This window comes from Myodes glareolus, chromosome 8 (genome assembly GCF_982192425.1).
Source record: "Myodes glareolus chromosome 8, mMyoGla1.1, whole genome shotgun sequence".
NCBI lineage: Eukaryota > Metazoa > Chordata > Mammalia > Rodentia > Cricetidae > Myodes > Myodes glareolus.
The window spans coordinates 92,358,796-92,384,849 of NC_142033.1; the positions used below are offsets into that span (position 1 = coordinate 92,358,796).

Genomic DNA, 26,054 nt, shown 5'->3' on the forward strand with positions numbered 1-26,054 from the left:
AATTGAATATGGTTGGCATGTAATCATTCTGCACACTGAAGCTTGGAGATTTATTTTTTCCATTTATTCTTATTGTACACTTTTAATGTCTTAGTGTCTCTTGGACCTTATTTCCCTTGTCGAGAAAATATCAAGCTAATAGGAGGGAAAAGCAATATTCGGCCTCCGCGCCCTGAACTCAATATGTGCCTCTTGCCCACAATGGTGGAAACCAGTAAGGTATGTTGGGATGCCAGGAAAACCGTATTTCTATAGTACAAGGTAATCTGAGATTTCCCCCTGGCGGTCTGTTAGATTTATGTGAACGATTCATTAATCCTATTATTAGATTCTTTTGGATTTTTTCCTTTAAGTGCTCTGAAATGTTGATATTTGAAAATCAACAGTAAGCACAAGTTGTTAAGATTTTTTTTTCTTCTTTTTTAAAAAATAATTTAATAGTAAACCTTAGCTTGTTACTAGGCTAAATTATAGCTGTGTCCTGCATCTAAATATACAAAGTCAAATTAGGTACTTGGAATGTTTTCAATTTGGCAATATAATCAAAATCTCTTTTACTGTCCCTTTAATCATATTCTCCTTAACCTACCCTAATGTAACTGTTTGATAGATTTATCATCTGGTTCCTGTTCTCTAATGCTTATTCTAAAATAGTGTCAATCCTAAATTACAGAGACAAGCTATATTAACACAAGATATCTTAGTTTTAACGTTTTTTTTTTTTTAAAAAAAAAGATTTTCCCGTTCAGCTTTCTTCACCCACACCTTTACCCACACTCTCTCTTGCCTACTATTTTTGGATCTGAAGTACATTTGAACCATTCTCCATGATAAAAATATTAAAAATAATTAACATTATAGTTACCCTTATAGAAATATTCTCAAATCTTTCAAAAATCAAATATAACTCATTCTTTTTGATATGTTTATCGAGCTAAAGTGTCACCTACTAAAATCTCAGTACTTTTACTCTATTAAAGTATATAGAAATGATGGGTAATTATAATTGATAGCATTTGCACACTGACATTAAACGTAGGACAACTATGATCTTAATAACACTAGAAATTTGGAATTTAAAACTAGATTCTTATAGAAGTTAAAGATTTAATTAGATTTTTACTTAATCTTATTACATTTGCACAAAATATGCTCTTTATTATACAATTTAAGTGCAACCATTTTATCATCTTTAACCTTCAGGGCAAAGATGACGTTTATGATCGTATGCTGCTAGACTACTTCTTTTCTTATCATCAGTTCATCCATCTATTATGCCGAGTTGCAATCAACTGTGAAAAATTTACTGAAACATTAGTTAAGCTGAGTAAGTATAAAAGATGAGCAGTAAATTCCACTGAATTCTTTTAAGCCCCTAGCCATTCAGGAAGGGGAAAAATATATGACAGTCCCTTTATATTTTTCTTTTTTAAAGTGAATGTTTAAAAATATTAATTAGTGTCCTTGGGAATATTTTAATTTTTATTAAGAAAACACCAACTTACTGGTTTCCATTGGATAGTTGTGCCCAGAGTTTCAGCTGGCCTATTATGGATCAGGAGCAGGGTTGACCATCATTGTGTACCCAAAAGCCCAGGTCCACCGCCTTCACAGCAGAATTCAAACAGAACTGTGTTGCTTAGGGAGAAAAGTTTAGAGACACACTTCCCTGGCCCTTGGGTGAGTTGAAATCTTTAGTGCCAGCTGTGCTTTGGAGCTGGTGGTGCCAGAAAAGCTGAGTGGGCTTGGCAGCGTGAAGCAGAGGTGCATATATGAGTGACTAGGCGGTAAGTCTCAAAATGAGAAGACACATTTGAAAAGAGCATCATGAGCAACAGAAAACAAATCCTTCAGTGAGTTATATAGGAGAGAAAAAACTTCACAGATGTCTAATACCTCTCTCCAAGGTCAGGACCTACAAGTTCTGAAGGTCTATATGTCCTGCATTCTAATTTTATCAAGGATGGGCCAGGATCCTCTCCGGTCTCTATAGTTTTATTTCAGAATGTGGGGAGTAGGGGCTGGAGAGATGGCTCAGTGGTTAAGAGCATTGCCTGCTCTTCCAAAGGTCCTGAGTTCAATTCCCAGCAACCACATGGTGGCTCACAACCATCTGTAATGAGGTCTGGTGCCCTCTTCTGGCCTGTAGGCATATACACAGACAGAATATTGTATACATAATAAATAAATAAATATTTAAAAAAAAGAATGTGGGGAGTAATACTTATGAAACTACCACTTAGATCAAGAAATAGACTATTACCATACCCCAAAGTCCTTTTTGTGTTCCATCTCAGCAACAACTCCCCTTTCTATGGAAAAGATATTAGTCCATTCCAGGTAGGGCAAAAGATATGATCCAACCATAGATTTCATTACCCAGGAAGAAGGAAGTGGTTACAGCTGTCAGGGATAACTCCTCTTCAGAAATCATCTTATTGGTAAGTGATCAGAGCATCTTCAGATTTGAAAGGCTGTTCTGTTCCTTAATTAGCTGATCATACCTATTTATCTATGGCTGATGCCAAGATGTGGGGAGGTAAGGATATCTGCAGATTGTCTGTTTCAGAATTGTGCATCTGGGCTCTGGCACTTGGTAAAAGTCTCAGTCTAGCAATAACAACTGTCAGGTGTAAAAGAATACTCAGGAGTTCTGATAGTGTAGCCTTTGTGATCAGATAAGAGGTGTATCCAAAGATGCTGACTTTTGGAGAACTTCCAGGTAATCGTGTTTATATAATTTATAACAAACTATGTGAAGAGCTGTTCTTGATACTTGGACAATTTTGACCAAGTAATGAATGTTCTACCGTTTTTGAGTTTCTCTTTCGTCATCACAAATATATACTCTCATGGAAATTAAGAATGGAGAAGGGTAGCTGGATGTGGTAGCTAGCTCATGCCTGAATCCCCACACCTGTAATCTCAGCACTTAGGCTGTGGCAGGAAGATGGCCAGTCTTTTAAGGTCTACATGAGTTACAGAGTTAAGCTGTCTACAAAAACAAGCATAAGTAACAGGGAGAGAAAGAACACACTTAACATAACACACCAAATCAGCACCACCATATGTATGGAGCACTATTCTGCCTTAACGTCGCTTTTGTGTAAGTCTGAATGTTTTCGAGAGATGCACATATTCACAACTGTGTTGTCATTCACAGCATGGTGGTTACTAGCCATGCTGGAAGGGTTGGAAATGCATACGGTGACCAAAGGAACTGTTTTATGTAATTCCAGCCAAACTAAATTTAAGTAGCCAAATGGTGATTGTTACAGGAAAACTAGGTACAAACCCAAACCACAAATCAAGAAATTGAAAGTTTACTGGTCCATTCCTGACTAATGCAGAAAATTGGATATCCTCTTAATGTACAGAGACTTAAAAAGCAATAATATCTGGAAAAATTATGCCCCAGAGTTTGACATTAATTACACTTCTAGCCAAGACAACTATTTCCAAGGAAAGGCACCTAGAAAAGGGCTCTAGAAGACAAAACCCACATTAGTGACAGCAGTGGTGAGGAGAGTTGATAATTTTTGATACGTATGACTCTTTCAGGAAAAGTTTAAACTGAGACTTTGAAGTTAGATAGTCTGAAGATCAGAGTATTAACATATTATTACCATATGTGAGATCTTTCTCAAAACCTATGTTGGATTGCAAGTGATTGCCAGTTTTGAAGAAAACACTTGGATCCCTGTACACTACCACAATTTCATTCATCTCTTTGTCTTTTTGCTTTCATTTTGTAAATATATTTTCTCTCCTTTTATAAAAGTAAACTAGAATGATTCAAACAATGGCAAAAAAGACCAAACAAAAACACATATTTAGTAGTTATTAAAGATAATATCCACACCGGGCATTGGTGACACACGCCTTTAATCCCAGCACTCAGGAGGCAGAGGCGGGCAGATGTGAGTTCGAGGTCAGCCTGGTCTACAAGAGCTAGTTCCAGGACAGGTTCCAAAGCTACAGTGAAACCCTGTCTCGGGAGGGTGGGGGTTGGGGGGGGAACCAAACAAACAAAAAAAGATAATATCCAATTAATAGAGTATTGGTGGTATTAACAGCATGGTGGTCCATACTATTGGGAGCTCCGGCAAAGAGACCAAGAACTCAAGATAACTACATAGCGAGTTCAATGATGGCCTGGGCTGCTTGAGACCTTGGCCTCACTCAATGAATGACAGGACGTGGAGGTGAATAGAGAAGGACCCCTAGCAGCCTCCTCAAAAGCACGTGCACTTGCACCACACATATATGCAAATATGCATACAGAGAGAGAGAGAGAGAGAGAGAGAGAGAGAGAGAGAGCATATTTTGCAAGACATAAAAACCAGGAACAGTAAACTAAAGAAATTTTTAACTGGGCAGTGCTGGCACACACTTTTAGTCCCAGCACTTGGGATGCAGAAGCAGGTGGATCTCTGTGAGTTTGAGGCCAGTCTGATCTACAGAGCCAGTTCTAGGAGAGCCAGAGCTACACAGTGAAACCCTGTGTTGGGGGGGGGGGGGTTGGTTACATAAAATTGAAATTGTTAATAGTCGCTGTGAAAACATCATAAATTAAAACATGAACTAGCAGCCTAGCATGGTGGCATATGTTTTTAATCCCAGCAGATCTCTATGAGTTCAAGGATAGCTGGAGCAACATGGTGAAACAATGTCTCCAAAACACAAATAAACAAAAATCGCAAAGTAGTTAATGGAAAAATGCTGTCAGACTTAATAGATAAATGGTTACCAAAACACAAAATGATTTTAGACTTTACTAAAATGAAAACTAAGCAAAATCAGGACATGAATAGTTATGTCATACACACGCACAAAAGTATGTGTCAACCATGTGAGAAGTTGCCTGCTCTCATTAATGAAAAAGAAGCTGGCAGTGGTGGCACACTCCTTTAATCCCAGCACTCAGGAGGCAGAGGCAGGTAGATCTCTTGTGATTTTGAGGCCAGCCTGGTCTACAGAGCGAGTTCCAGGACAGGCTCCAAAGTGACAGAAATCCTGTCACAAAAACCATAAATTAAAAACAAAATATTTTTAAGATAGGGTCTCACTGTATGCTCTAGCTACCAACAAACTCACATTGTACACTAGGCTGGCATCTCAGAGAGATCCATCTGCTGTTGCTGCAGTACTGTTGGAATTAGAGGAGTGTGCCATAACACATAGCTAAAACAGTTTAAAAGTCACTTTAAGATTTACTTATTGTACTATATGTGTATGGTCGTTTACCTACATATTTCTTTCTATGCACCAGTGTGTTTCTGATACCTCAGGGAGCCAATAGACAGAGCCCTGGGACTAGAGTTACAGGTGCTTTTAAGTCAGCATGTTTATAGTGGGAATCAAACCCTAGTCCTCTGTGAGAGCAACAAGTGCTTTGAACTGCCAAGCCATCTCTCCAGCCTCTAAAACTAATTTCTTTAATTAACTAAATTAAACATTCAAATTCATAGTATCCATATACAAATCCATAATATAGAAAGCACACTGTGATTTCTGCTTCTCTTTAGGGTATAGTATTACTGACTGAAAATGGCTGTTTTCCCTAACGGCTTTCAAAGCTGAATGTATTTCAGACCACCCGATGTCTAATCCAGATCCACAGCTGGCTTTACAGTCCTCCAGAATCAAATCCATATATGTTACACATAGTAATCACATGTAAAACAAACCTTAATTTTGAACTGCTTGCCAGTTTGTTCATCTGCCCGAAGAATTGACATGTGTGTCTGAATATTCCAGAGTTGGGCCATCACATTTTCTGTAACCTACAAAGAAAGCTACAGTAGGTTAGCTAGTAGGTATGCAGTTAGAAGAACCATTTGATTAGATACTGGTATTTATAGCCTACGGCATCTTGATTGTTTCATGGTAGAGCATTATTCATGGGCCTTTACCCAGTAGCTGTTGCCATCACTTCCCTAAGATAATTATGAGTGGGAATAACACTACTATAGAAAACCAGTCAGAATTGTAACAGCTCCAAGAAACTGACTGGATATATATATATATATATATATATATATATATATATATATATATATGATCCAGGCAGTGGTGGCGCACGCCTTTAATCCCAGCACTGGGGAGGCAGAGGCAGGCGGATTTCTGTGAGTTCAAGGCTAGCCTGGTCTACAAGAGCTAGTTCTAGGACAGGCTCCTAAGCTACAGAGAAACCCTGCCTCGAAAAACCAAAAAAAGTAAATAAATATATGAAATATTTTATCTTCATAGTAATCTTGGAAGTACTAAATATTCTGAAATAACATTTCTCTACAGAAGCAGCTTGAAAAGTGTTTCTTTTACTGACAAACTATATAACAGCTTCTACAGTCTGAGGTTCTCTGACAAAAGATAGATGTTTTTGAATGAGGAATGGGGCAAAAGTATGGACCTTGCTTAAAGATGCCTGAAGTCACAGGATAAAGAAATTTAAATTTTTACAGAATCCATTGCATTTTATATGTGCCGTTCTATTTACTGAGGGAAAACCTAGAAGTGCCCCTGAGACTGACGAAACTGGCTCAGCAGTTAAGAGTGCATGCATATTGTTCATGCAGAAGACTGGGATCTGTTCCCAAAACACACTCCAGTTGGCAACTCACAACCATCTGTGACTACTGCTCCAAGAGATCTGATGCCTACTTCTGTAATCTGGGCAAGTGCACACATACACACACAAACAATATAGAAAAGATAAAAAAGTATATCTGAGAGTTGGGCAACTGCTTCTCCGTGTTCTTTGTACCCAGTAAATGATATAGGTATTGAGGAGGAGTATGTACAGTTAAGAGAATATTGGCCTCTCACTCATCCCCAGTGCTTTGTGGAAATGCAAGAAAATTCAGATACCCTGGTGCTTCAGAACAACCTTCTGTCCAAAGGGAACAACTTGAAAGAGAATTGAAAGGACTAGAAGGTGACTTCAGTTCCCCCTGGTTGCCATAGCGTTGTCTAGAGCTTACTGTATGAGATGGCTTAGGAAACATTCTCGGATTGGTAATTATCTATGTTCATTGCTGTATTACATAGTATTTCAAACTAATTCCCTCAGTGCTGCGCTGCCTAAAATAAAGCTAATATGCTACTAGTCGTGGTGAATCTAAAAGTAACAAGGCTCGAAGTAGTTCAGTGGGAGAGCATTCTACATAGCATGCTAAAGGCCCTGGGCTTGAACCCCTGTACAGTGTGGCAGGGCAAGTATTATGTTAATTAAGCAATGGTACAGGTAAATGTAAAGATCACAAAATGATACCAGAGGGTTTGAGTAAATGTAAATTAATGAAAAGAATATTAGTGTTAGAAGTAGATAAATGTGGGATAGATGCAACTAACAGGCTTTGAGATAAATTAGACTATCACAAACTCTGTGTGAGCCTAATATCTTCATTCAAGAAAAGGAAACAAGCTGAGCATGGTGGCGAACATCTGCAATCCCACCCCTTAGGAATTGGAGACAAGGTCATCAGGAAGTAGAGGGCAACTTTGGTTGCATGAGAACATGTCTTAGGAAAAAGAGCAAAGATTGTCCCCCTGCTTCCCCACCAAAACAATAACAACAACAAAAGAAACAATAAAATAAGGATTAAAGTAATACTTTTCAAAGCTGAGATATTTTAATGTGTTTATCTTACATACCTAATATAGTAGGTGTCAATAAATGTTCCTTCTTGTTTTTAAACATGGTTTAATATCAAGACATCTCCAGGGTTGCTTTGTTGTAAGGATCAATGTTGAAAAGAAGGATTATTTTACTTTGAGGAACAATTGAAGAAAGAAAAAGTTAAGGAAAACTTTAGTGATAATACAGACTTTGCCCTGAGAGTTTATACCCGAGCAGCAGTCTGGAGACGATTGGCAGACTGAAGAGCTGGATATAGTAACAGGCTCTGCATCTGTAGGTCACGTGGTCTCGGACTTTTTGTTGTTCTTTGTCTTAATGTTTTGTTGTTTATCAGCCCTTGAAAATGTGAAAGCTTTTAGGTTTAGGAGTTCAACACCTGTAATCCCACAGGCAGAGACAACAGAATTGTGGGTTTCAAGTCCAGCTTAGGCTATGTGTCAAGAGACCATGGTGCCAATGTTAAATAAAAAAAAAAAAAACCAACTATTGCTAACTCACCCAACCATAAAACAGGTGGCATCAGACTTGGTCCAAGGGTCAACCCTTATTTTGTGACCAGTTACAAGGAAAGAACATGTGACTTAAGAAACCATTTCCTGGAGCCATAGTTCGATGACTTGTATACTTATATGTGTTATGATAAATGCTTCCTGCTTCAACTAGTTTAGGTTAGAATAATTAGGGAGGATGAGCAATGTCTTGTCTTAAAAAGGGACTTAGTAGGCTTCATCCCGAAAGAGATTCCCTAACTGTGGGATTTGCTGTTTAAAGATCTCAAAGCCTTGATCTAACCCAAGAGCTGGCAGACTACAACCCACCTACTAATAGTTCTTAAAAGCCAATAACTACCTAATAAGAGTAGTTTTCATATTTACATACTAAGGAAATTAGAATGTTTTATGACATAAAAATTGTGATTCAAATTTTAATATTTGTTAAGTTTTACTTGTAGCTAGTCATTCTTGGTTGCTGCTGTCCCTTCCATTTTGGCATTGCCTTTACAGCCTTGGGTAGCCACAGTGCTTACTTATACTTACTGTTTGCTCTCTATAGAAAATTTTGTGAACTCCTCTCCCAGCCCATACTTTTTAACTGGAAGATACCTTATATCCTGTTTCTTCTCTGTAGTTATGTTATTTTTGAAGGTGGAGAGATGCAGAAATAGAACATTTATGGAGGGAGCTGACACTGTAGTTTCTGTAAGAGAGGCAGAGAAGATGGAGGGGAGGAGGAACATATGAAAATCTATCTGATACCTAGAAGAGGTTGAAATTAGAGGTTTCAGGACTTGGGCTGTAGCTAGGTAGTAAAGTCTTACCTAGTTTATGTGTCTGAGCCCTTGGTTTTACACTGCAGGAAAACACACACGCACACACATGCATGTACATACACACACCCACACAGAGAAGTCCTAACAGCATGGACAGTCCCAAATCTTATCTACCCAGAAGGTCCTGAGAACAAGGCAAGAAGATAGTAGTAGACTCAGCAGTGTTTACTTTATGACACACAGAGAAACAAGGGGAAGAAATGGAATGTTTTAGAATGTAGTTCTCATCACCTTCTCTCCCATCCCTGTAACAAGCCTGGAAGATTGTCTAAAGTACAGAGTATTTCCTTAGTCCAAGAAAACTTTGACAACCCCTCGCAGTTTCTTTAATCTTCCCAGATAAGTTCAGTACTCAGAAATAAAGAGCTGGCTGAAGTTGTCTTAGATACTTTGGTGAATGAGGTGTAGGATGTATAAATAAATTCACAATTCTCCATTCTCAATTTTTGCAATGCTTAAAACATGGGAATGAGGTGTAGGGTGTATAAATAAGTTCACAATTCTGCATTCTCAATTTTTGCAGTGCTTAAAACATTGCAGTGAGTTCTCTCGTGTTGTATATATTTCTAAGAAAACAGAGGTGCAGTTGAAACCAGAGATAGCTGACAGTATTGTACCTGCAGTTCAGTAACTCAGCTGTATAATATAGTTATAACCTGTTCTGATTTTTATTTTTCAAATATTAGGTGTCCTGGTTGCCTATGAAGGCTTGCCACTACATCTTGCATTGTTCCCTAAACTTTGGACTGAGCTATGCCAGACTCAGGTAAAGCAAATGGGTTCACATGATTGATCTCATCCACCAGATTACCGGGAATTTTTAGAACAACTGAATAAAAACTGAATGTTAGAAATTTGGAATGTTGTAGAATTAAGGGAATTACTACCTGCTGGAATTTTATTCAAACTCATACTTTGTACAGGGAAATTCCAAATAAGAAGTTTATGTTGGATTTCTTACTCATAGCTCAGACAGCAGTTTCTGGGAAAGTCTTAAACCCTGAGATAGTGGAGGAAGCAACCTCATAGCCCTCCCAGCTCCCTCGACCCCACTGTTCACACTAACATCTCCAGCAGAAACGGTGGTGCTTGTCCAACTCTGCCTGGTTGTGGTTCTCAGAGAGTCTCACTGAGAACAGGACAGTTTTAGCTAATACCAAATAGAACAGGAAAGGCTACATCCCTCACCACTTCATTACATTTCAGGTATGGTGATGTTTGCTTGTAACTGCAACCCCAGCATATGCTGGAACAGGATAGCCACAAATTTAGGGCCAGCCTTTGGCTGCATAATAGGACCCTGCCTTTTCCTTTCCTTTTTTTTTTTTAACTAAAAGCCAAGTCTTTAAAGCCAGCACATCAACACTTAAGTAATGCTTGTTAAGATGTTGAAGAACTTGTGAAGAAAGCCAGAGTAGCCAGGTTAGTCTAATCTAAAGTTTGTCTCAGTTCTTGTATATGGCCTAAAAGATTCCCATGAACATAAACTCTGGTTGTATCTCCAATTGTTCACCATGCAGTACCATAATAAAGGTTATTTCCTGCCCCAAACTATAAGACTATATAGAGCATCATCTGTTCCCTTGAAGAATGTCTGTTTTTTGTGGTGGTACTTATTACTACTGGGCAAAAGTTTCTGAACTATTACTACAAAGAACTTTATTTTACTATACAGGGAAATATAATAGAAATCTATGAAAGACATTGATCCCCGTCTGCTAATGTGACTGGCATTCAGAAAATGACTTGCTGGTTTATTTTTGAGTCAGGGTCTCCCTTTGTAGCCCTGGCTGTCCTGAAACTCACTGTATAGATTGGGCTGGCCTCCAACTCAGAGATCCACCTGCCTCTGCCTCCTGAGTGTGGGATCAAAGGCCTGTGCCACCATACCCTGCTGTATTTTAATTCTTAAAATTTGTCTTTTCTTGGTTATCTATTACTTTATCCATTGATTGTCCCCTTAAAACATTCATACTCTATTCTTTAACGCTTGTTTTATAATCCTTAACTCTGTGCTGGGTGATAAGATTACATTAAGTATATGTTGTTTGGGTGGGGCTGGAGGAATGGCCAGTGCTTAGGAGCATTTGCTGCTTTTCCAGAGGACCCAAGTTCAATTCCCAGCACCCATGTGGCAGCTAACAACTGTAACTCCAGTTAATGGAGAATCTAATACCCTTTTCTGACCTCTGACATGGGACAGGCTCATATGTATGCAGACAAGTAAACACACAGAACATGTTGAGTTTTGCCATTGTCTTTCTCTAGGAAATTGCTACAGTTCCACCTGTAACTGAACATTGTCCAAGTCCCCAGCTGCTAACTGCAGTGTTTCTTCTCTCTACTTTAGTCCACCATGTCGAAAAACTGCATCAAGCTTCTGTGTGAAGATCCTGTTTTTGCAGAGTATATTAAATGTATCCTAATGGATGAAAGAACTTTTCTAAATAACAATATTGTCTACACATTTATGACACATTTCCTTTTAAAGGTGTGTATGTAGTTCTGAAATGCCTTTTCTGCTTAATTAATGTGTGCTTATTATGTTAGTCTTGAATTTTAAGACTTGTCCGTGCATGTGTGCACACACAAAATATGTGTTCTTTTCCAGGTTCAAAGTCAAGTGTTTTCAGAAGCAAACTGTGCTAGTTTGATCAGCACACTTATCACAAACTTGATAAATCAGTATCAAAACCTACAATCAGATTTCACCAACCGTGTTGAAATTTCAAAAGCAAGTGCTTCCTTAAATGGGGTAAGAACTGTGCCAAGTTCAAAACTCACCTTAAAATCAGTTCTTGTATGTGTCCTCTCTTTAACCATTATGACTTCACTGTTTAAAGGATCACGTGTGAAGAAAATTATTCCAATTAAGTGTTCATTGTGTACACTTAAAGCACACACTTTCCATTATTGAGAACATATAACCAAATGGCATTCGATATATTAAGGGCAACGAGACCAGTAAGAATTGATTATAGGCACACACTTATCATAGCACTTGAGAAGCAGTGGCAGGAAGATCACTGGCAAGTTGGACACTAGCCTTAGAACACAAGTTCCAAGTCAATCAGGGTCAGCATGACTATCAAAAACAGAATAGGTCCTTATCTCTGCTCTGTGTGTAAGAGAGGGAAGGTGGGGAGAGGGAGAATTATCTATGACTCCCAAGTAATCAGAACAGTCACACGATTATAAAAGCAGCTAAGACTAGAGAGTATGTTGATTTATGTAGATTCTGACAGCCATAGTATGGAACATGTTGGAAATATGCAGACTTACCATTCCGCCGCAGGCCCCTAATGAACAAGATGCTTACAAGCTAAGCAGGTTTTTTTGTTGTTTTGTTTTTATTTTTATAGAGACATAGACCGGAACTGAGCTTGAGAAACTATGACTTCTGTGAAATAAAATCCAGATTTTATTTACAGTATTATTTGAATCACTATGTAAACCTAAGCTGCATTATTTGGTTTCTGTTTCAAAAGTCTTTTATTCTTGCATACTTGACATAGGCACAAAATGAAACAATGCTATAAACTGATGGAATACTGTAATGTGCTAATTCTGGTTTTAAATTTATTCTACATTGCCAGAGAGACCAGAATAGATTCCTGGGAAATAAACATCTTCATTTAACTGTGAAGTTTTGTCTAAATGTTGCCTTTAGGATTTGAACTCTTCCTGTCTGGGTTTCTGTAGGACCTGAGGGCACTTGCTTTGCTCCTGTCAGTACACACTCCCAAACAGTTAAACCCAGCTCTGATCCCAACTCTGCAAGAGCTTCTGAGCAAGTGTAGGACCTGTCTGCAGCAGAGACACTCACTCCAAGAGCAAGAAGCCAAAGAAAGAAAAACTAAAGGTTAGCTTTGTCAACTAAGTCATTGGCTGGGTCTGGGTCTGGGAGGATGATGACCAGCTGAAGTTAAGGCTCAGGGGTTGCTCTTGGCTAGTATTGTAAGCCCTCATCTTCCACCTCCAGCACTACAAAAAAAAAAGATTGAAACAAAACAAAACACTGGCTTCTCACAATTGTCCCCAGTAGGATTTTAATCTTTTGAGGAAGATTCTGTTTTTATATAATTTTTTCCCCCACAGATGATGAAGGGGCAACTCCTGTTAAAAGAAGGCGTGTGAGCAGCGACGAGGAGCACACTGTAGACAGCTGCATTGGCGACATAAAAACAGATACCAGGGAGGTCCTGACCCCTACGAGCACCTCAGACAATGAGACAAGAGACTCATCGATTATTGATCCAGGGACCGAGCAAGACCTTCCTTCCCCTGAAAATGGCTCTGTCAAAGAGTATCGGATGGAAGGCCTATCTTCGTTTTCAGAAGACGGGTCACATATCCGGTCGCAGCATGCAGAGGAACAGTCTAACAGTGGCAGGTTTGATGACTGTAAAGAGTTTAAAGACCTTCACTGTTCCAAGGATACTACACTAGCTGAAGACGAATCCGAATTCCCTTCTACTTCCATCTCTGCAGTTTTGTCTGACTTAGCTGATTTGAGAAGCTGTGATGGTCAAGCTTTGTCCTCCCAGGATCCCGAAGCTGCTTTATCACTCAGTTGTGGCCATTCCAGAGGCCTCTTTAGTCACGCGCAGCAACACGACATTTTAGATACCCTATGTAGGACCATTGAATCAACAATCCATGTGGTCACAAGGATATCTGGCAAAGGAAATCAAGCTGCTTCTTGACATTAGATGTGGCATGTCTACTTTCAAGTGCCCCTCCCCCTTGCCGTTTGTCTAAATTTTGCTTATTTGTTTTGTGCTTCAGTTTGTCCAGTGCTCTCTGCTTGAATGGCAAGATAGATTTATAGGCTTAATTCTTGGTCAGGCAGAACTCCAGATTGAAAAAAAAAAAAAACTTGCATCTTCTGTATACTTTCTAAAGGGCAATCAGATAATGGATATGTTTTATGTAATGTAATTAAGAGTTCACTGTAGTGGCTTTCATTTAATAAGGCTTTCTGGGAGAATCAGGGCTCTGACCCTGTACAATGTAATTTAAACTTACAGCATTTTTACTGTGTATAATATGGTGTCCTCTGTGCCAGTTTTGTACCTTAAAATAAGAGAGGCAGATTGCCTCTGATCGCTGTGGTTCTTATTATCAAAATTAAGTTTACTTGTATACGGAACAACCACAAGAAATTTGATTCTGTAAAGAATCCTCTTTAGCTGTGGCCTGGCAGTATATAAATGGTGCTTTATTTAACAGAATACCTGTGGAGGAAATAAAGCACACTTGATGTAAAAATAACTGTTTTATTTTTATTGAAATGACTGCCTCTTCTGTGTACTTAAACTGACTGTGATGCCTTTGTTACATAAGTTGTTTCAGTTCCCTCGGACGACAGCCAGCCTATGAGCAGACTGAAGACAGGAAGCATATAGCCTTCTGCTTTGCTGTGTGAGAAGTCCCTCAGCAGTCCAAAACAGGAACTTACCATGTGGATGTCTCACCAAGGAAAGCCAGAGAAGTGTAACAATCCAGCCAACTAGCCCTCACCACAACACTCCTAAGAACTACACCTTGAAAACTGGAGTAGAATAAAAGAATAGTATAACATGCCATTTATTTGTCTTAAGCATAAATCAACTGTAGCAATGAAGTAGCATGTTGGGACCAGCTTTAGCTTGGGGAACTGGACTTCACTTACTTTCCAGAGAGGAACACCCATGGAAGGTGAGACGACACCTGATTTTACTCAGTGCAGAGTCTAGAATACATCAAGCAATGCTTTTATATTCTGTAGTTTCATGAATTTCATCCAATATAAAATAAATTAGGGACCTTGGGGGAGGGGACTTTCTGGGGAAGAAAGAAGAGGTAAGTAAACAGGCCAGGTTTCTGCTTACAAAAGGATGTCCTTATAAAACCTAACTAATTCAAGCATTTTGGGTGGTGAGCTGAAGTAAACCTTTTATTTCTTCAAAATGCTGCTTCTGCCAACAGAATTTTGTATTCTCTTCTTTACAGACAGGAACTCCTTTACAGTCCAATTGTAATTCCGTTTGCCCTGGAGCAGGCACAAAATTCAATGCAACTGTTGCATAGTGTTCTGGGGGGAAAAAAAAAACCAGGAGCCTTATTATAATACCAAGAAGAAACTGTATCCCAGCTTTAGTTTACTGGTATATATAAAGTGCACATAGCATACCTTCTGGCCAGTTCCTGCACCTCCATTTCATGATGATCTTCCTGTTTGTTAACTGAAAACAGACAATTCTCAGAACATTTATTTTATTTTTTTTTTAAATATTTTTATGGTTTATTTAACTTTTATTTTATGTGCATTGGTGTGAAGGTATCAGATCCCCTGTAACTGGATCTTCAGACAGCTGTAATCTGCCATGTGGGTGCTGGGAATTGAACCCGGGTCCTCTGGAAGAGCAGTCAGTGCTCCTAACCTCTGAGCCGTCTCTCCAGCCCCTTCAGAACATTTATTGAAACTTGCACAATACAACAGAAGAAACAAACCCTTTTCAAGTTAAATTCCTCTTAATACTAGAACCAACGTTTTAGCATACAATTCTGCCTTCCAATTTACACATGAATGTACACATCAAGGACAAAGCTATGGTAATAATTGGTAACTACAGAACTAATTGAAAAGGCCACTGATATCTGGCAGTTTGGACGCTAATGACGTAGAATGCAGGAGCCAGCAGAGCTTGAAGTCTTCAAAACAATATGAGGCAGAGTAGAGAGTGTTACACTATTTTTGCAGAATTACTATCAAAGCAAGGCTTAGACTTTATCATTACTTACAGATATATATTTTCTTTTGTTCTACAATGAACTTTATTAAAGAATATGAGACTGAACTCATCAAAAGCTTTAAAACAAAAATAACGAGTGAAAGGAGCAACAATTGCCCCACATCACCACTGTAACCTTGTAGTTACTTACCAGTTCCACATACTCTCCAGTGATGTTCCCATCAAACATCTGGAATTTCCCTCCCTTTTCAGCTTCTAAGACAGCAGGAGATTTGGAAAATTTTTGCACCAACTAGCCAAACAAAACAGACATGTTATTCTAACACATGCTGTTACCCTGTGCGTGTGGTGAGGAATAAACCAGCACCTTATATACCAGGTCTGCATTTTTCCAGTGGTGTGGTTTTGCTTTAATTTTGTTGGACATCAAAGCTTTCTTTTTTTATGGAGGAGGGAAACTTACATAAAATCTCCCAACTGCTGATACAGCCCACAAGTGCTTGTTCTTCCCTCAAGTTATCCAATCACCAGTGTCCCTGAAGCCCTTCCGTCAAAAACCAACTTTGTTCTTTGTAACAAACCTCATTTGGTAGAGTAGCTCAGAGAGTTACTTACGTCCTTCACGGTGAAGATACTGTACAGCTGTTCTACTGTTGTGTCAAACAGCTCAGTCAAATGCAAAGCTACAGTGGGAATCCTTACACCCAGTGCCACTGGAGAAGCCTGCACCTCAAGATGAGAAAGAGATTCAAGAGGATGGGGAGCATACCAGAAGAGAACCTCAGGATTCCTACAAGGTCAAGCCTACAAGTTGCACACTGCTGCCTCCGCTCACATAAGAACAGCATTAAAGTTCTTTGCTCCAGCAGTGCTGACTTTTATGCTAGGAGCACTTTAAACACCTCTGATCACAGTCCTGTACATAGGGACCCAGCACATGACAACAGGGTCAAAGATGACCAGTCCCATAAGGGTATGAATTCCATGCATATATTCCTGCTCACCAATTCTAAATCCTAATGTCAGGACAGAACATTATTCCATCTCGGTATATGAGCTTAAATGTCACTTGCTTTTGCTGGATATGATGGCTCATACCTCTACTCCCAGCAGTCCAGAAGTTTGGCGCAGAATCATCATGAGTCTAGGCTAATCTATCAACCAATGACTTAAAAATAATTTTGATGTTTAGTGTTCTCATCCATCAAGAATTAGAACCTCATGCTAGAGGTGAGTTCTGTGGTAGGGAGCATGCCCAGCATGTGACAGCCCTCACACTTAACACAAAAAAGCAATCCCACAAAATGATGTCACTATCTTAAGGGGAAATGTAAATCAATACCCTTTCCTCATCTACAACCCAGTATCAAAAGAGTGTCTGGAAAGTCATTAAAGGCATCCTCACTACACTTTAGCCACCAGGCTCATACCTGCAGAGAGTTCTCAGCCACTGTCCTCTCAACAGTCAGTTCCTGTGTTGTTACAGCTCTTGTTGGTAAAATCATTCCTGCTGTAAATTCTATAAGTAAATAGGAAGATTTTGTTAACATACTTCCTTTTATCTAAACTGGCATTTTTCAAAAGAACATTTTGAGGTCTTGAAAATAACTCCATGTTCTTACATGTATTACTGGTACTTATTAGCAAAGGCCCTTTATTCATGCTCCAATGCCTTGCTTTACTGCATTCCTCTAAAATGCTATGTTTTTTCACAAATTCTTTTCTAAATAGGTTGTACATGATTAACTGTTACTAGTCTATGGTCTTGCCTACTCTCCACTACCCCTTACAAAGCTTATTGTCACCCAGTCTTCATGCCTAGGAGGTCTTGTGGAACTAGTGCAGACCCCAAACCTGTGTATGCCAATACCTGGACAGTCAATGAGCAAGCTTCAAGGATGAGTTGCAGAGAAAGCCCTGTGCTGGCCACTCTGCCCAGCTCTCATCTCTAATATGAGAAAATAATAGCCTTACTTCCATACAATATAGGGACTATCTAGGTATTACCGATACCTGTAATATCTGTGGTCACTTTCATTCATACATTCATTCACTCAGCAAAGATTTATTAAGCACCTACTATGTGCCAGGCATTGTGCTAGATGCTGGAGATACAGCAGTGAACAAGAGAGACACCTTCCATGCCCTCATGGAGCATATAGTCTAGCAGGGAAGACAGACATTAAACAAGAAATTACACAAAAACTATTCCGTTAGGGAGGGTTTTTTTTTTTTTTTGACCAAGGTCTCACTATATAGCCCAGCCTAGCCTCAAACCTGTAATCATCCTACCTCAGCTTCCCAAATGCTGAGAGACAGTAAGTGCCATCATGCCCGGCTCAGGAAACTGCTGACAGGTGGCGGTTCTTACCCACAACTAGTTTCCAACACCCAGACTACAACTTATTCTACAGTCTAAAGATGTTTTCAGGAGCCTGCCTTGGGAGTCCAACCCTCATGCAAAACGTAACTGGGTAAATATCAAGGGACCCTGTGGTTCATAAGGGATGCCTTCTTTACCAGTCTTCAGTGCCTTCAGGTACTCTCCAAGGGCCTCCCTGACCTTGGCGGTGCCTGTAGTTTTCATAAGATCCTTCAGTATATCCCCATCTCCTTTCTTTTTACTCACGTTCACCTACAAATCAGAAGAATAAAAACCTAAGAAAAAACTGATGAATGTATTCTTCCAACACTGGATCCTATTGAGAACTGAACTGTGGAAGACAAAGGAAGTGGTCGCAGTCACAGAGGAGTTAAGAATTTTTAGGTGAGTACTGGCAGCCACGTTATGAGTGAACTGTACAGAAGATGAACATTAAACTTGGTTTGAAATTGTCTAAGTACAGGAGTTTATAAATAAACTGTTTGTGACTTTATCTAGAGAAGGTCCGGTATGGCAGCTACTTATGGCTGAGCATTTAACAAGCGCCTGATTTGAACTATGTTATAAAAACTAATACATCAGACTCCAAAACTTAATACCGGAAGAAAAAAAAAGGTAATGTACCTCATCAATTATTTGCTAATTACATGTTAAAATCATATTAACTCTCTACTTGATACTAAATTAAAAAATTTTAATTATTCTATCTGGTTTTTAATGTGGCTACTAGAGAAATTAAATTGACTATGTAAAGCAGTGCTGGTCTACAAACCCAAATCCATCACCCAAGAAAATCAAGTTCCCATATAACTTGACCTTGGGCCCTTGGAAGAGGAAAAATGGAAGAGGAAAGCAACAGAAAGGAGACAGGGATGTGATACGTGGTCAGGATATTCTGATAGCAAAAAGGTGTTGGTCTCAAACTACAGCAGGTTCCTGTAATTCTGGAGTGGGCTGCATCTGAATCTGGCATTGGTTTGGCCAGATGCTACTGCAGGACAGACCTTTAGATCTGTTTAATATGCCACCAGGAAGCTGCATTATTGACCTCTATGTGGTGAGACTACAGCACCCAAGTGAAGCAAGCTAAGTCTGAAGCTGTGTCTGAGATAGGTCCACTTTTTAGGCTGAGACAAGGCTTTGCCAGTGTCTCTAGCAGCTGCTATGCAACAGCAACAATGTGAAGAGTCAAGCAGCATAAGAATGAGCCGGCTCCTCGTGGGGGACAAGAAAGCCAGCATGTCAAAAGTAAGTGGTTCATTAAAAGCAATGAGGGAGTATAGCTAAAGGCTGACTGTCGCACCAAGGGGAAGAACAGTCACATTCAGCAAGTCATGCAAGTGGTCTGAGCACTTCCTAGCACGTGCTGTCACATTTAACCTGAATACATCCCTGAAGGATAAATTAACTACACAGATGAGAAAGCCAGCTGTGGCAGTCAGGTACCTGCCCAGGTATCACACCTGGCCCTGGGTGTCTGAAGCTTCCTAGGGCTTCCTCCTTTTCCCACACCTCTGTTCCACCTCGTATACACCCAGAGTGCAGTGGCAGACAGCCTCCACAATTCACACCTACACAATAGATCCACACAGCCAAGGGAGTAGTCTGCAAATGCCCGCCACCTTGACTAAAAAGGAGAACTCCAGCAGATACCTCAGTGTCATCAACGTCATTCTCTTCAGAAAGACTGGGTATCTCAATCAATCCCTTGTGTTTTGCGCCAGATTCTTTAACTGTACCTAAAATGAGCAAAATGGGCAGTTAATAACTAGTTTTATTCAAAAGTCCTCTGCCTGACTGAATAGCCCACATGTGGCTCCACCCCTCTTACACAGTGTTACGTTGATGTTAGTGCCACATCAGAGAACAACCAAGAAAGGGTGGCTGCATCACCCAACGTGGTACACAGCACTTGGTATACAAGGTGGCAGCCCTATCGGAGGTCTCTCACCCATTTCCCTTGTCTTCCAGTGCTCTTTGCCATGTCAAGCAAAAAAGGCTATTTTGAGGGGACTAAGACACTAGAGGGCCCAAGTGGGCAGAAAGGGACAGAAGGAAAATGAGCTCTGACCATGAAAAGCTTCAAAAGCTGTGGCTTGTCAAAGTCCTGGTGAAGTTGGATTTCTTCCCACACTAAAGCCTCAATGTCCTCAAGGACACAGTGGGCAGAGTCCTTGCAGCCAGCTCCTGGTTAGACCTGGAGGCCTCCTCTTGTTTGAACTGCATATCACTCTTATTATACTGGCTTGGGGAAGCAGAGAGTACTTAATTTTACTCAAAGTGAGTATCAGGCTCACAGGGATACGCACCTGGAACAACATTTAGAAACAGCAACACCGAGACACTTAGGCATAACCTAAAGAAATTTCATTGCTACCACCCATAACAGGCTGCCCTCCAGTTCCTTATGAGCTGAGTTACGCCACACAGGCATTAAAAATGACTGATTTTCTGAGGCCTGGACCATATATGTAACAACTTCAAATGCTTGGAGGTTTGTTCTTATTTGTTGGTTGGTGAATCTAATACATTAACTTAATCCAGAATTCATGCCTTTTGGGGCCTGGAATGTTTATTTGAGACAAGGTTTCTCTGCAACAGTCCTGGCTGTTCTGGAACTTATTCTGTAGCTTGACTAAAAAAGCTGGCAAGGCTGGTTTCAAATTCACTGAGATCCACATGCCTCTGCTTCCCAAGTGCTGGGACTAAAAACGTGTACCACCACTGCCCAGCTCTTGTTTATTTTTCAAGGCACAACACACACCACATTCATCATCTATTGAGAGGACAAAGTTGTAAGACATGGACCTGACTGCAGAAGGTTGCAGACCAACTTGCAGTACACACAGATTCTGATCATCTTCCTCAAACAGTGTTAGCCAACACTGGCAAACCCTTCTAATATCACATGCCCTCCCTTGGCTTGGACAGAGAGCTGAGTCTCCAGAAGTGCTACTCTGATTAGATTCTCTGAACGGGGTGATGTAAGAGATAGGAATGTCAAAATGCAGAGGTCAGCCCCAGATCCCCACCTACCTCTTCAACTTGAGATGCCCATGTGATTGGTGCTAAGTTGCAAGGGAGGTGCCAAGGAGTAGAATAAGGTGATGAGGTCCTTAGGGCACCGGCCTGCTTACTTGCCTTACTTCCTGCCCTTGCCCTTAGCAGCCATAGGTTGCATGGCTTCATGCCCACTTTGGTCTCTTTACCCCACCACACTCCACCCCCAAGGAACTGCCCAGGGATGATGAGCTTCAAGAAGGTCTTATTCCATACACAGACAACAGGAGCACCAGTTGGCAGATTCAGTTCCACGATGGTCACTTCAGAGGGACCTTCAAGATGCTTGGTTCTGCCCCAAAGACTGTCTCCATGGCAGCAATAGATATTTCTTAACCCTCCTGGGTCTGAGGATTTATTGTCTTGTCAGGCAAAAAACGTGGTTGTCTGGGCCAAGGAAATGAAGAGCTACATACAGGTCATGAGGATCTTTAATTCAGCTAGCAGCAGCCAAAACAAACGAGTGAGGGCAACTCCCAAATGGAAGCAACTGTTCATAGACGTGAGGTTCCCTGAGTGCATGTGCCAGACGCCTAAGATCTAACCTAGCGCCTTTGTACACTAGGCAAGCATTCTATCACAAGCTATACCCAAAATTCTTGGCTTTTATGAAGTAGATCTATGTAGCTCAGGCTAGCCTTAACTTAAATTTTCTGGGAACACTTTGATGTTTGAAAACCTCCTTGAAGCCAGGCAATGGTGGCGCAGGCCTTTAATCCCAGCACTCGGGAGGCAGAGGCAGGCGGATCTCTGTGAGTTCGAGGCCAGCCTGGTCTACAAGAGCTAGTTCCGGGACAGGCCCCAAAGCTACAGAGAAACCTTGTCCTGAAAAAACCAAAAGAAAAAAAAAAAAAAGAAAACTTCCTTGACTCCTGCACAATTACATCAGCCCAGCTTAATGAGTTTTTCTCTGATACAGACTACACAGAAAGGAGCCAATGGATGTTCTCCTTTTTTGGGGGGGAGGGGTTGAGACAGGGTTTTTCTCTGTAGCTCTGGAGCCTGTCCTGGAACTCATTCTGTAGACCAGGCTGGCTTTGAACTCAACAGTGATCCGCCTGCCTCTGCCTCCTGAGTGCTGGGATTAAAAGCGTGTGCCACCACTGCCCAGCAGAGACCCAAACTTTTAACATAGTGAAGTCTTCCATAACCAAATCTCTTGTTTTGTCCTCTTCCTGCTCCTGGGTCTGCTCCTTGGTCATTTCAACATGTATTGACCCAAAAGTTAAGTGTCATAGTAGAACTTGGAAAAGGTAAGAAAACCACCAACAGAAATACCCCCGACTGGTACACAGACAAAATGTGGTCTATCCACACAATAGATACAAAAAGCATAAAATACTGAAACATAGTACAACATGGAATGAAAAGAGAGTCAAGGAACTTTACATATGATTGGATTCTAGCTATATGAACTGTCAGGGGCAAATCCAGAGCCAAAACTTAGGCTAACGACCCCAAAGGATGGGATGGCAAGACAACTCAGTGGGTAAAGGAGCTTACTGCTAGAGCCTCGTACCTTGAATTCGGTTCCTGGAACCAAAAATAAGGGTGAGGAAAAGAGCCAACTCCACCAATGTGTCCTTGGACCTCATATGACCCACCATGGCACACATTCCCACACACACATTGTATGCATACATATAATTTTTAAAAAGATCCAAGGGTGGCCTAGCAAGGAGGCACAGTATGTAAAAGCACTTGCTATCAATCCTGCTAACTTCAGTTCAATCCTTGGAGAACACATGGTAGAAAAGTAGACTTTTGCAAGTTGTTTGCCTTCTATCCATGTGCTGTGGCACACAACTCTGTGTGTGCGCACACACAAGTAATTTTAACATTTTTCAATAATTAAGAATTTTTGAAGGAGCAAGCATTTGTGGAGGACGGGTGCTCCAGGCAGCAGCTCCATGACACCCTAGTCACAGCAGCTGGTAAACCAGGGTTCAGCTGAGAGTACTGCCTTTCACCCATCTGGAGTGCTGGGTAAAATGCAGTTTCCAGACCCAGCAAACTCCAAATGCACCTGAACTTCAACTGCTAACTAAATGGAAAAACTGCCCAACCTGCCTCTTGCAGGGACCCCTGTTACCTTTCCAGGTCAGCTTGATGTTCCACTCATAGAAGAAAATTAGCTTTCCTTTGCGGCTGCTACAGGAAGCCTCACCTTCCACCTGCTTCAACTCACTAATCTCACATCGGCCAGCCTCATTCTCCATAGCAATGCCAACCAGGAGCTCCCGGAGCTTCCCCTTGGACCAAACGGTGGCATCCCGCTCTGTCCTGCCAAAGAACAGAAAAACACGGGTAAATGACCCAGGTGAATTCCATCTGCCCAGCCAGATGCCATCCAGACCAGGTGAGCCCTGTTACTCACACAGCCTCCCACTTGCAAATGGGCTTCTCCGACTAGGTTTCTATTAGGTATCTTCTAAGCCTGCTCCTCAGTTTCTTAAGACACTATTATTCATCATATAAAATGGGCAGTCTTAAAAACAATGGCCCCGGGAATCAGAGTCCAGCAATCTCACCCACAGGAAATAGATGGGCTGAAGCCATCTGTAATGGTGGTAGTCATTTAAATAACCTTAATCACAGTATCAATTACTGAGCTTTTCCATATTTGATTTATCTTATGCACTCTCCCTAATGCCCCCATCTGAAGGGATGGAGAGCGGCTGTGAGAAGTCAGTGTCCTAGCCACGGAGCCCAGCCTAGAATACTAGACATCATTCTTTCAGGATAGCCAAGTCATCTAGTGGTGCGGTCCGGGCTCTGCCCTAGGAATTGCCTCAGCTTTTCCCAACGCCCGTCAGAGAAGCAGGCATCTCCCGGTATTCCAGAGACACAAAGGGGGCAAGGTAGCTAGCGCAAACTGAGACAAAGCAAAGAAAGTGAGATCCAAGTCCCTGCCCTTCCAACTGCACACAGCTACATCCCTCGGCACACACGCACGCGCACTACGCAGCTCAAGCCCGAGGAGGGCCTGGAGAGGGGCGACCGAGGCACAGACGTCGTGGGGTGAGGCAGAAGTCCCTCGCGGGGCTTGGCCCAACTTTCAGGAGGATCCCGAAGCCGGAAAGCCAGGGCAGTTACGAACCGTCTCCCGCCAGGGGCAAGCGTGCTGCAGGGCCGCGCGGCCCTCCCCGGAGCCCGCCCGCGCCCGAGGCCCAGCCGCCCGCCCGCCCGCCCGCACCAGTGCCAGTTGTTCACGTTGGTCCCGTCTTCCCGCTCCTCCACGATCCAGCGCGGGTCCCCTTGGCCCCACTTGGCCATGGCGGCGCGGGCGGCGCAGACGACTAGGACGCCGGTAGCGGGTAGGCGCGGGTTTCCGGCTTGAAGGTTGGCGAGCCCCACACTCGCAGGTCCCAGAAAGTGCCAGAAGTCCCCGCCCCGGGCCGCTCCGGCCCCGGCCTGCCCCGCCCCCTGCTGCCCGCTCTCGGCCGCCTGCTCCGCCCCACATCGACTCCGCCCCCCGCCGCTCCGGCTCTGCTCTGCTCCGCTCCGCCCCGGACCCCGTTACGCCCACAGTATGCCACACCTCCGGACACCGCCTTTTCTGCCCGGCTCCTCCCCCACTTCGCTCCGCCTGGCCCTGCCCCTCTACCGTAAGGCTCCGCCCCGCCCTGGCTCCGCCCCTTTCCCTAGGGCTCCGCCCCTCTGGCCCTCCCAGCAGCTCGCCTCTCACTGGTGCGCTGAGCACCCGCCCCTGGTTCCCGCAGCCGAGCCGGGCTTCAGGCCTGGGCCGCCTACTGACGGCCGAGACTCCACCCAGGGTTCACACTAGCGCTGGGTTTTTCAATTCCGAGAAGGCCCGTGGGCCGCGAGCGAGATGCTCTAAGCCCACCACGGGGTTACTGAAGGAATACTTAACTTTATTCACGCAGTACTCTTCTAGAGACCGGCAAGGATTGTGCTTGGGGATCAAGACACAGTTATAATTGTGTTTATTAATTATTTTCATCGTCTAACAAAAACTGCAACAACCATCTGGAAAGTGTTACTTAGACGATTTATTTAGCAAAGAAAATAGGTAGTTCAATGAGAAGTTGGAAAGGACCTGGCTGTGTTTTGAAAAATTACAACGCTCAGACTGCTGAAGCGACGCTGTGACTCCCAAATCAAAATGACATTGTGAGTTCATCTGATCCTAGCAAAGCTTGGCCCAGCTGACCGAAGGTATTGGAGACTCATGGGGTGATTGGCGGGTACTTTGAGGCTTTCTTTTTATCCAGATCCGATTACTCCTAATAAAACATTGTTTGATAAGGTTAAATAATCATTTGAAAATAAGACTTCTGAGGCCATAAGCTGCTATAATCACTAAAATGTGTAAATTCCAAAACTGTACAAGAGCTGATACCAATGGAAATAAATTCACTGAAATGAGTGCGACTCTAGGCTGGAGATACACAGACCGCTAGACCCTGAAGCGCTCTTCAGGTCTGCAATATTCAAGAAGCTGGTAAAGAAAAAGATATAAAAAGAAAACCCTTACATGACAGTAAGCCTGAAGACATTAGATCAAAGGCAAGAGGTGTGTCTGCAGACATGAGAGGCCTAACCGTCCTGGGCAGCAGACTGCAGTGGGCCGCAGTGATGTGGAGGGTGGAGCTTTAGACAAGCCAGCTACATGCTGGCTGGAGGCAAAGGGGACGTGTCCTCAAACTGTAATTACTTCGTGTAGACAACTGACCTAGCCTTCTTGTCCTTGTCGGAACATGACCGTGATGATTGTTTGCACTGTGAGTTTTTTAATGTTTTGTTTATTGATTGATTTATTTTAATAAATAAATAATGTTTAATAAATAATGTTTATTTATTGATTATTATTATTGACCCAGAGGCCACAGCACTGGCGAGGAGACCGGAGGATAGCGTTGCACAGTCAGTTCTCTGCTC

General features: G+C 41.9%; 2 protein-coding genes across 10 annotated transcripts in view; one reads left to right on the top strand and one right to left on the bottom strand.

Annotated features, from left to right (window-relative positions):
* Usp34 (ubiquitin specific peptidase 34) overlaps positions 1-14,246 on the top strand; it is a 178,261-nt gene extending 164,015 nt beyond the window's left edge. For 3 of the 6 annotated variants that reach the window (XM_085692268.2, XM_048435543.3, XM_048435544.3), the window contains 7 exons: positions 95-219; positions 1,204-1,327; positions 9,659-9,738; positions 11,323-11,463; positions 11,584-11,727; positions 12,675-12,834; positions 13,071-14,246. In XM_085692268.2, the coding sequence (XP_085548394.2) occupies positions 95-219; positions 1,204-1,327; positions 9,659-9,738; positions 11,323-11,463; positions 11,584-11,727; positions 12,675-12,834; positions 13,071-13,678 (1,382 nt within the window). In that variant the 3' untranslated portion in view covers positions 13,679-14,246. Of the gene's footprint in view, positions 1-94; positions 220-1,203; positions 1,328-9,658; positions 9,739-11,322; positions 11,464-11,583; positions 11,728-12,674; positions 12,835-13,070 lie in introns of those variants that run through there. The other 3 variants (XM_048435546.3, XM_048435545.3, XR_007232311.3) reach the window with 3 other exon arrangements.
* A 286-nt stretch (positions 14,247-14,532) lies between these two features.
* Positions 14,533-24,537, bottom strand: LOC125401304 (activator of 90 kDa heat shock protein ATPase homolog 2). 4 transcript variants are annotated; one of them, XM_085692272.2, is made up of 9 exons: positions 24,349-24,537; positions 23,320-23,435; positions 19,746-19,831; positions 18,230-18,344; positions 17,140-17,228; positions 16,325-16,438; positions 15,900-16,001; positions 15,148-15,199; positions 14,533-15,048 (listed from the first exon to the last, which is right to left on the bottom strand). In XM_085692272.2, the coding sequence occupies exons 1-9, from the start codon at positions 24,426-24,428 to the stop codon at positions 14,876-14,878; spliced, it is 927 nt and encodes a 308-aa protein (XP_085548398.1). In that variant the 5' UTR covers positions 24,429-24,537; the 3' UTR covers positions 14,533-14,875. The 4 variants fall into 4 exon arrangements, with proteins under 4 accessions (XP_085548398.1, XP_085548396.1, XP_085548397.1 ...); XM_085692270.2 differs by having other exon boundaries at positions 23,245-23,435; positions 24,349-24,536; XM_085692271.2 differs by having other exon boundaries at positions 16,325-16,432; positions 23,245-23,435; positions 24,349-24,534.
* Between the last annotated feature and the right edge of the window lie 1,517 nt (positions 24,538-26,054).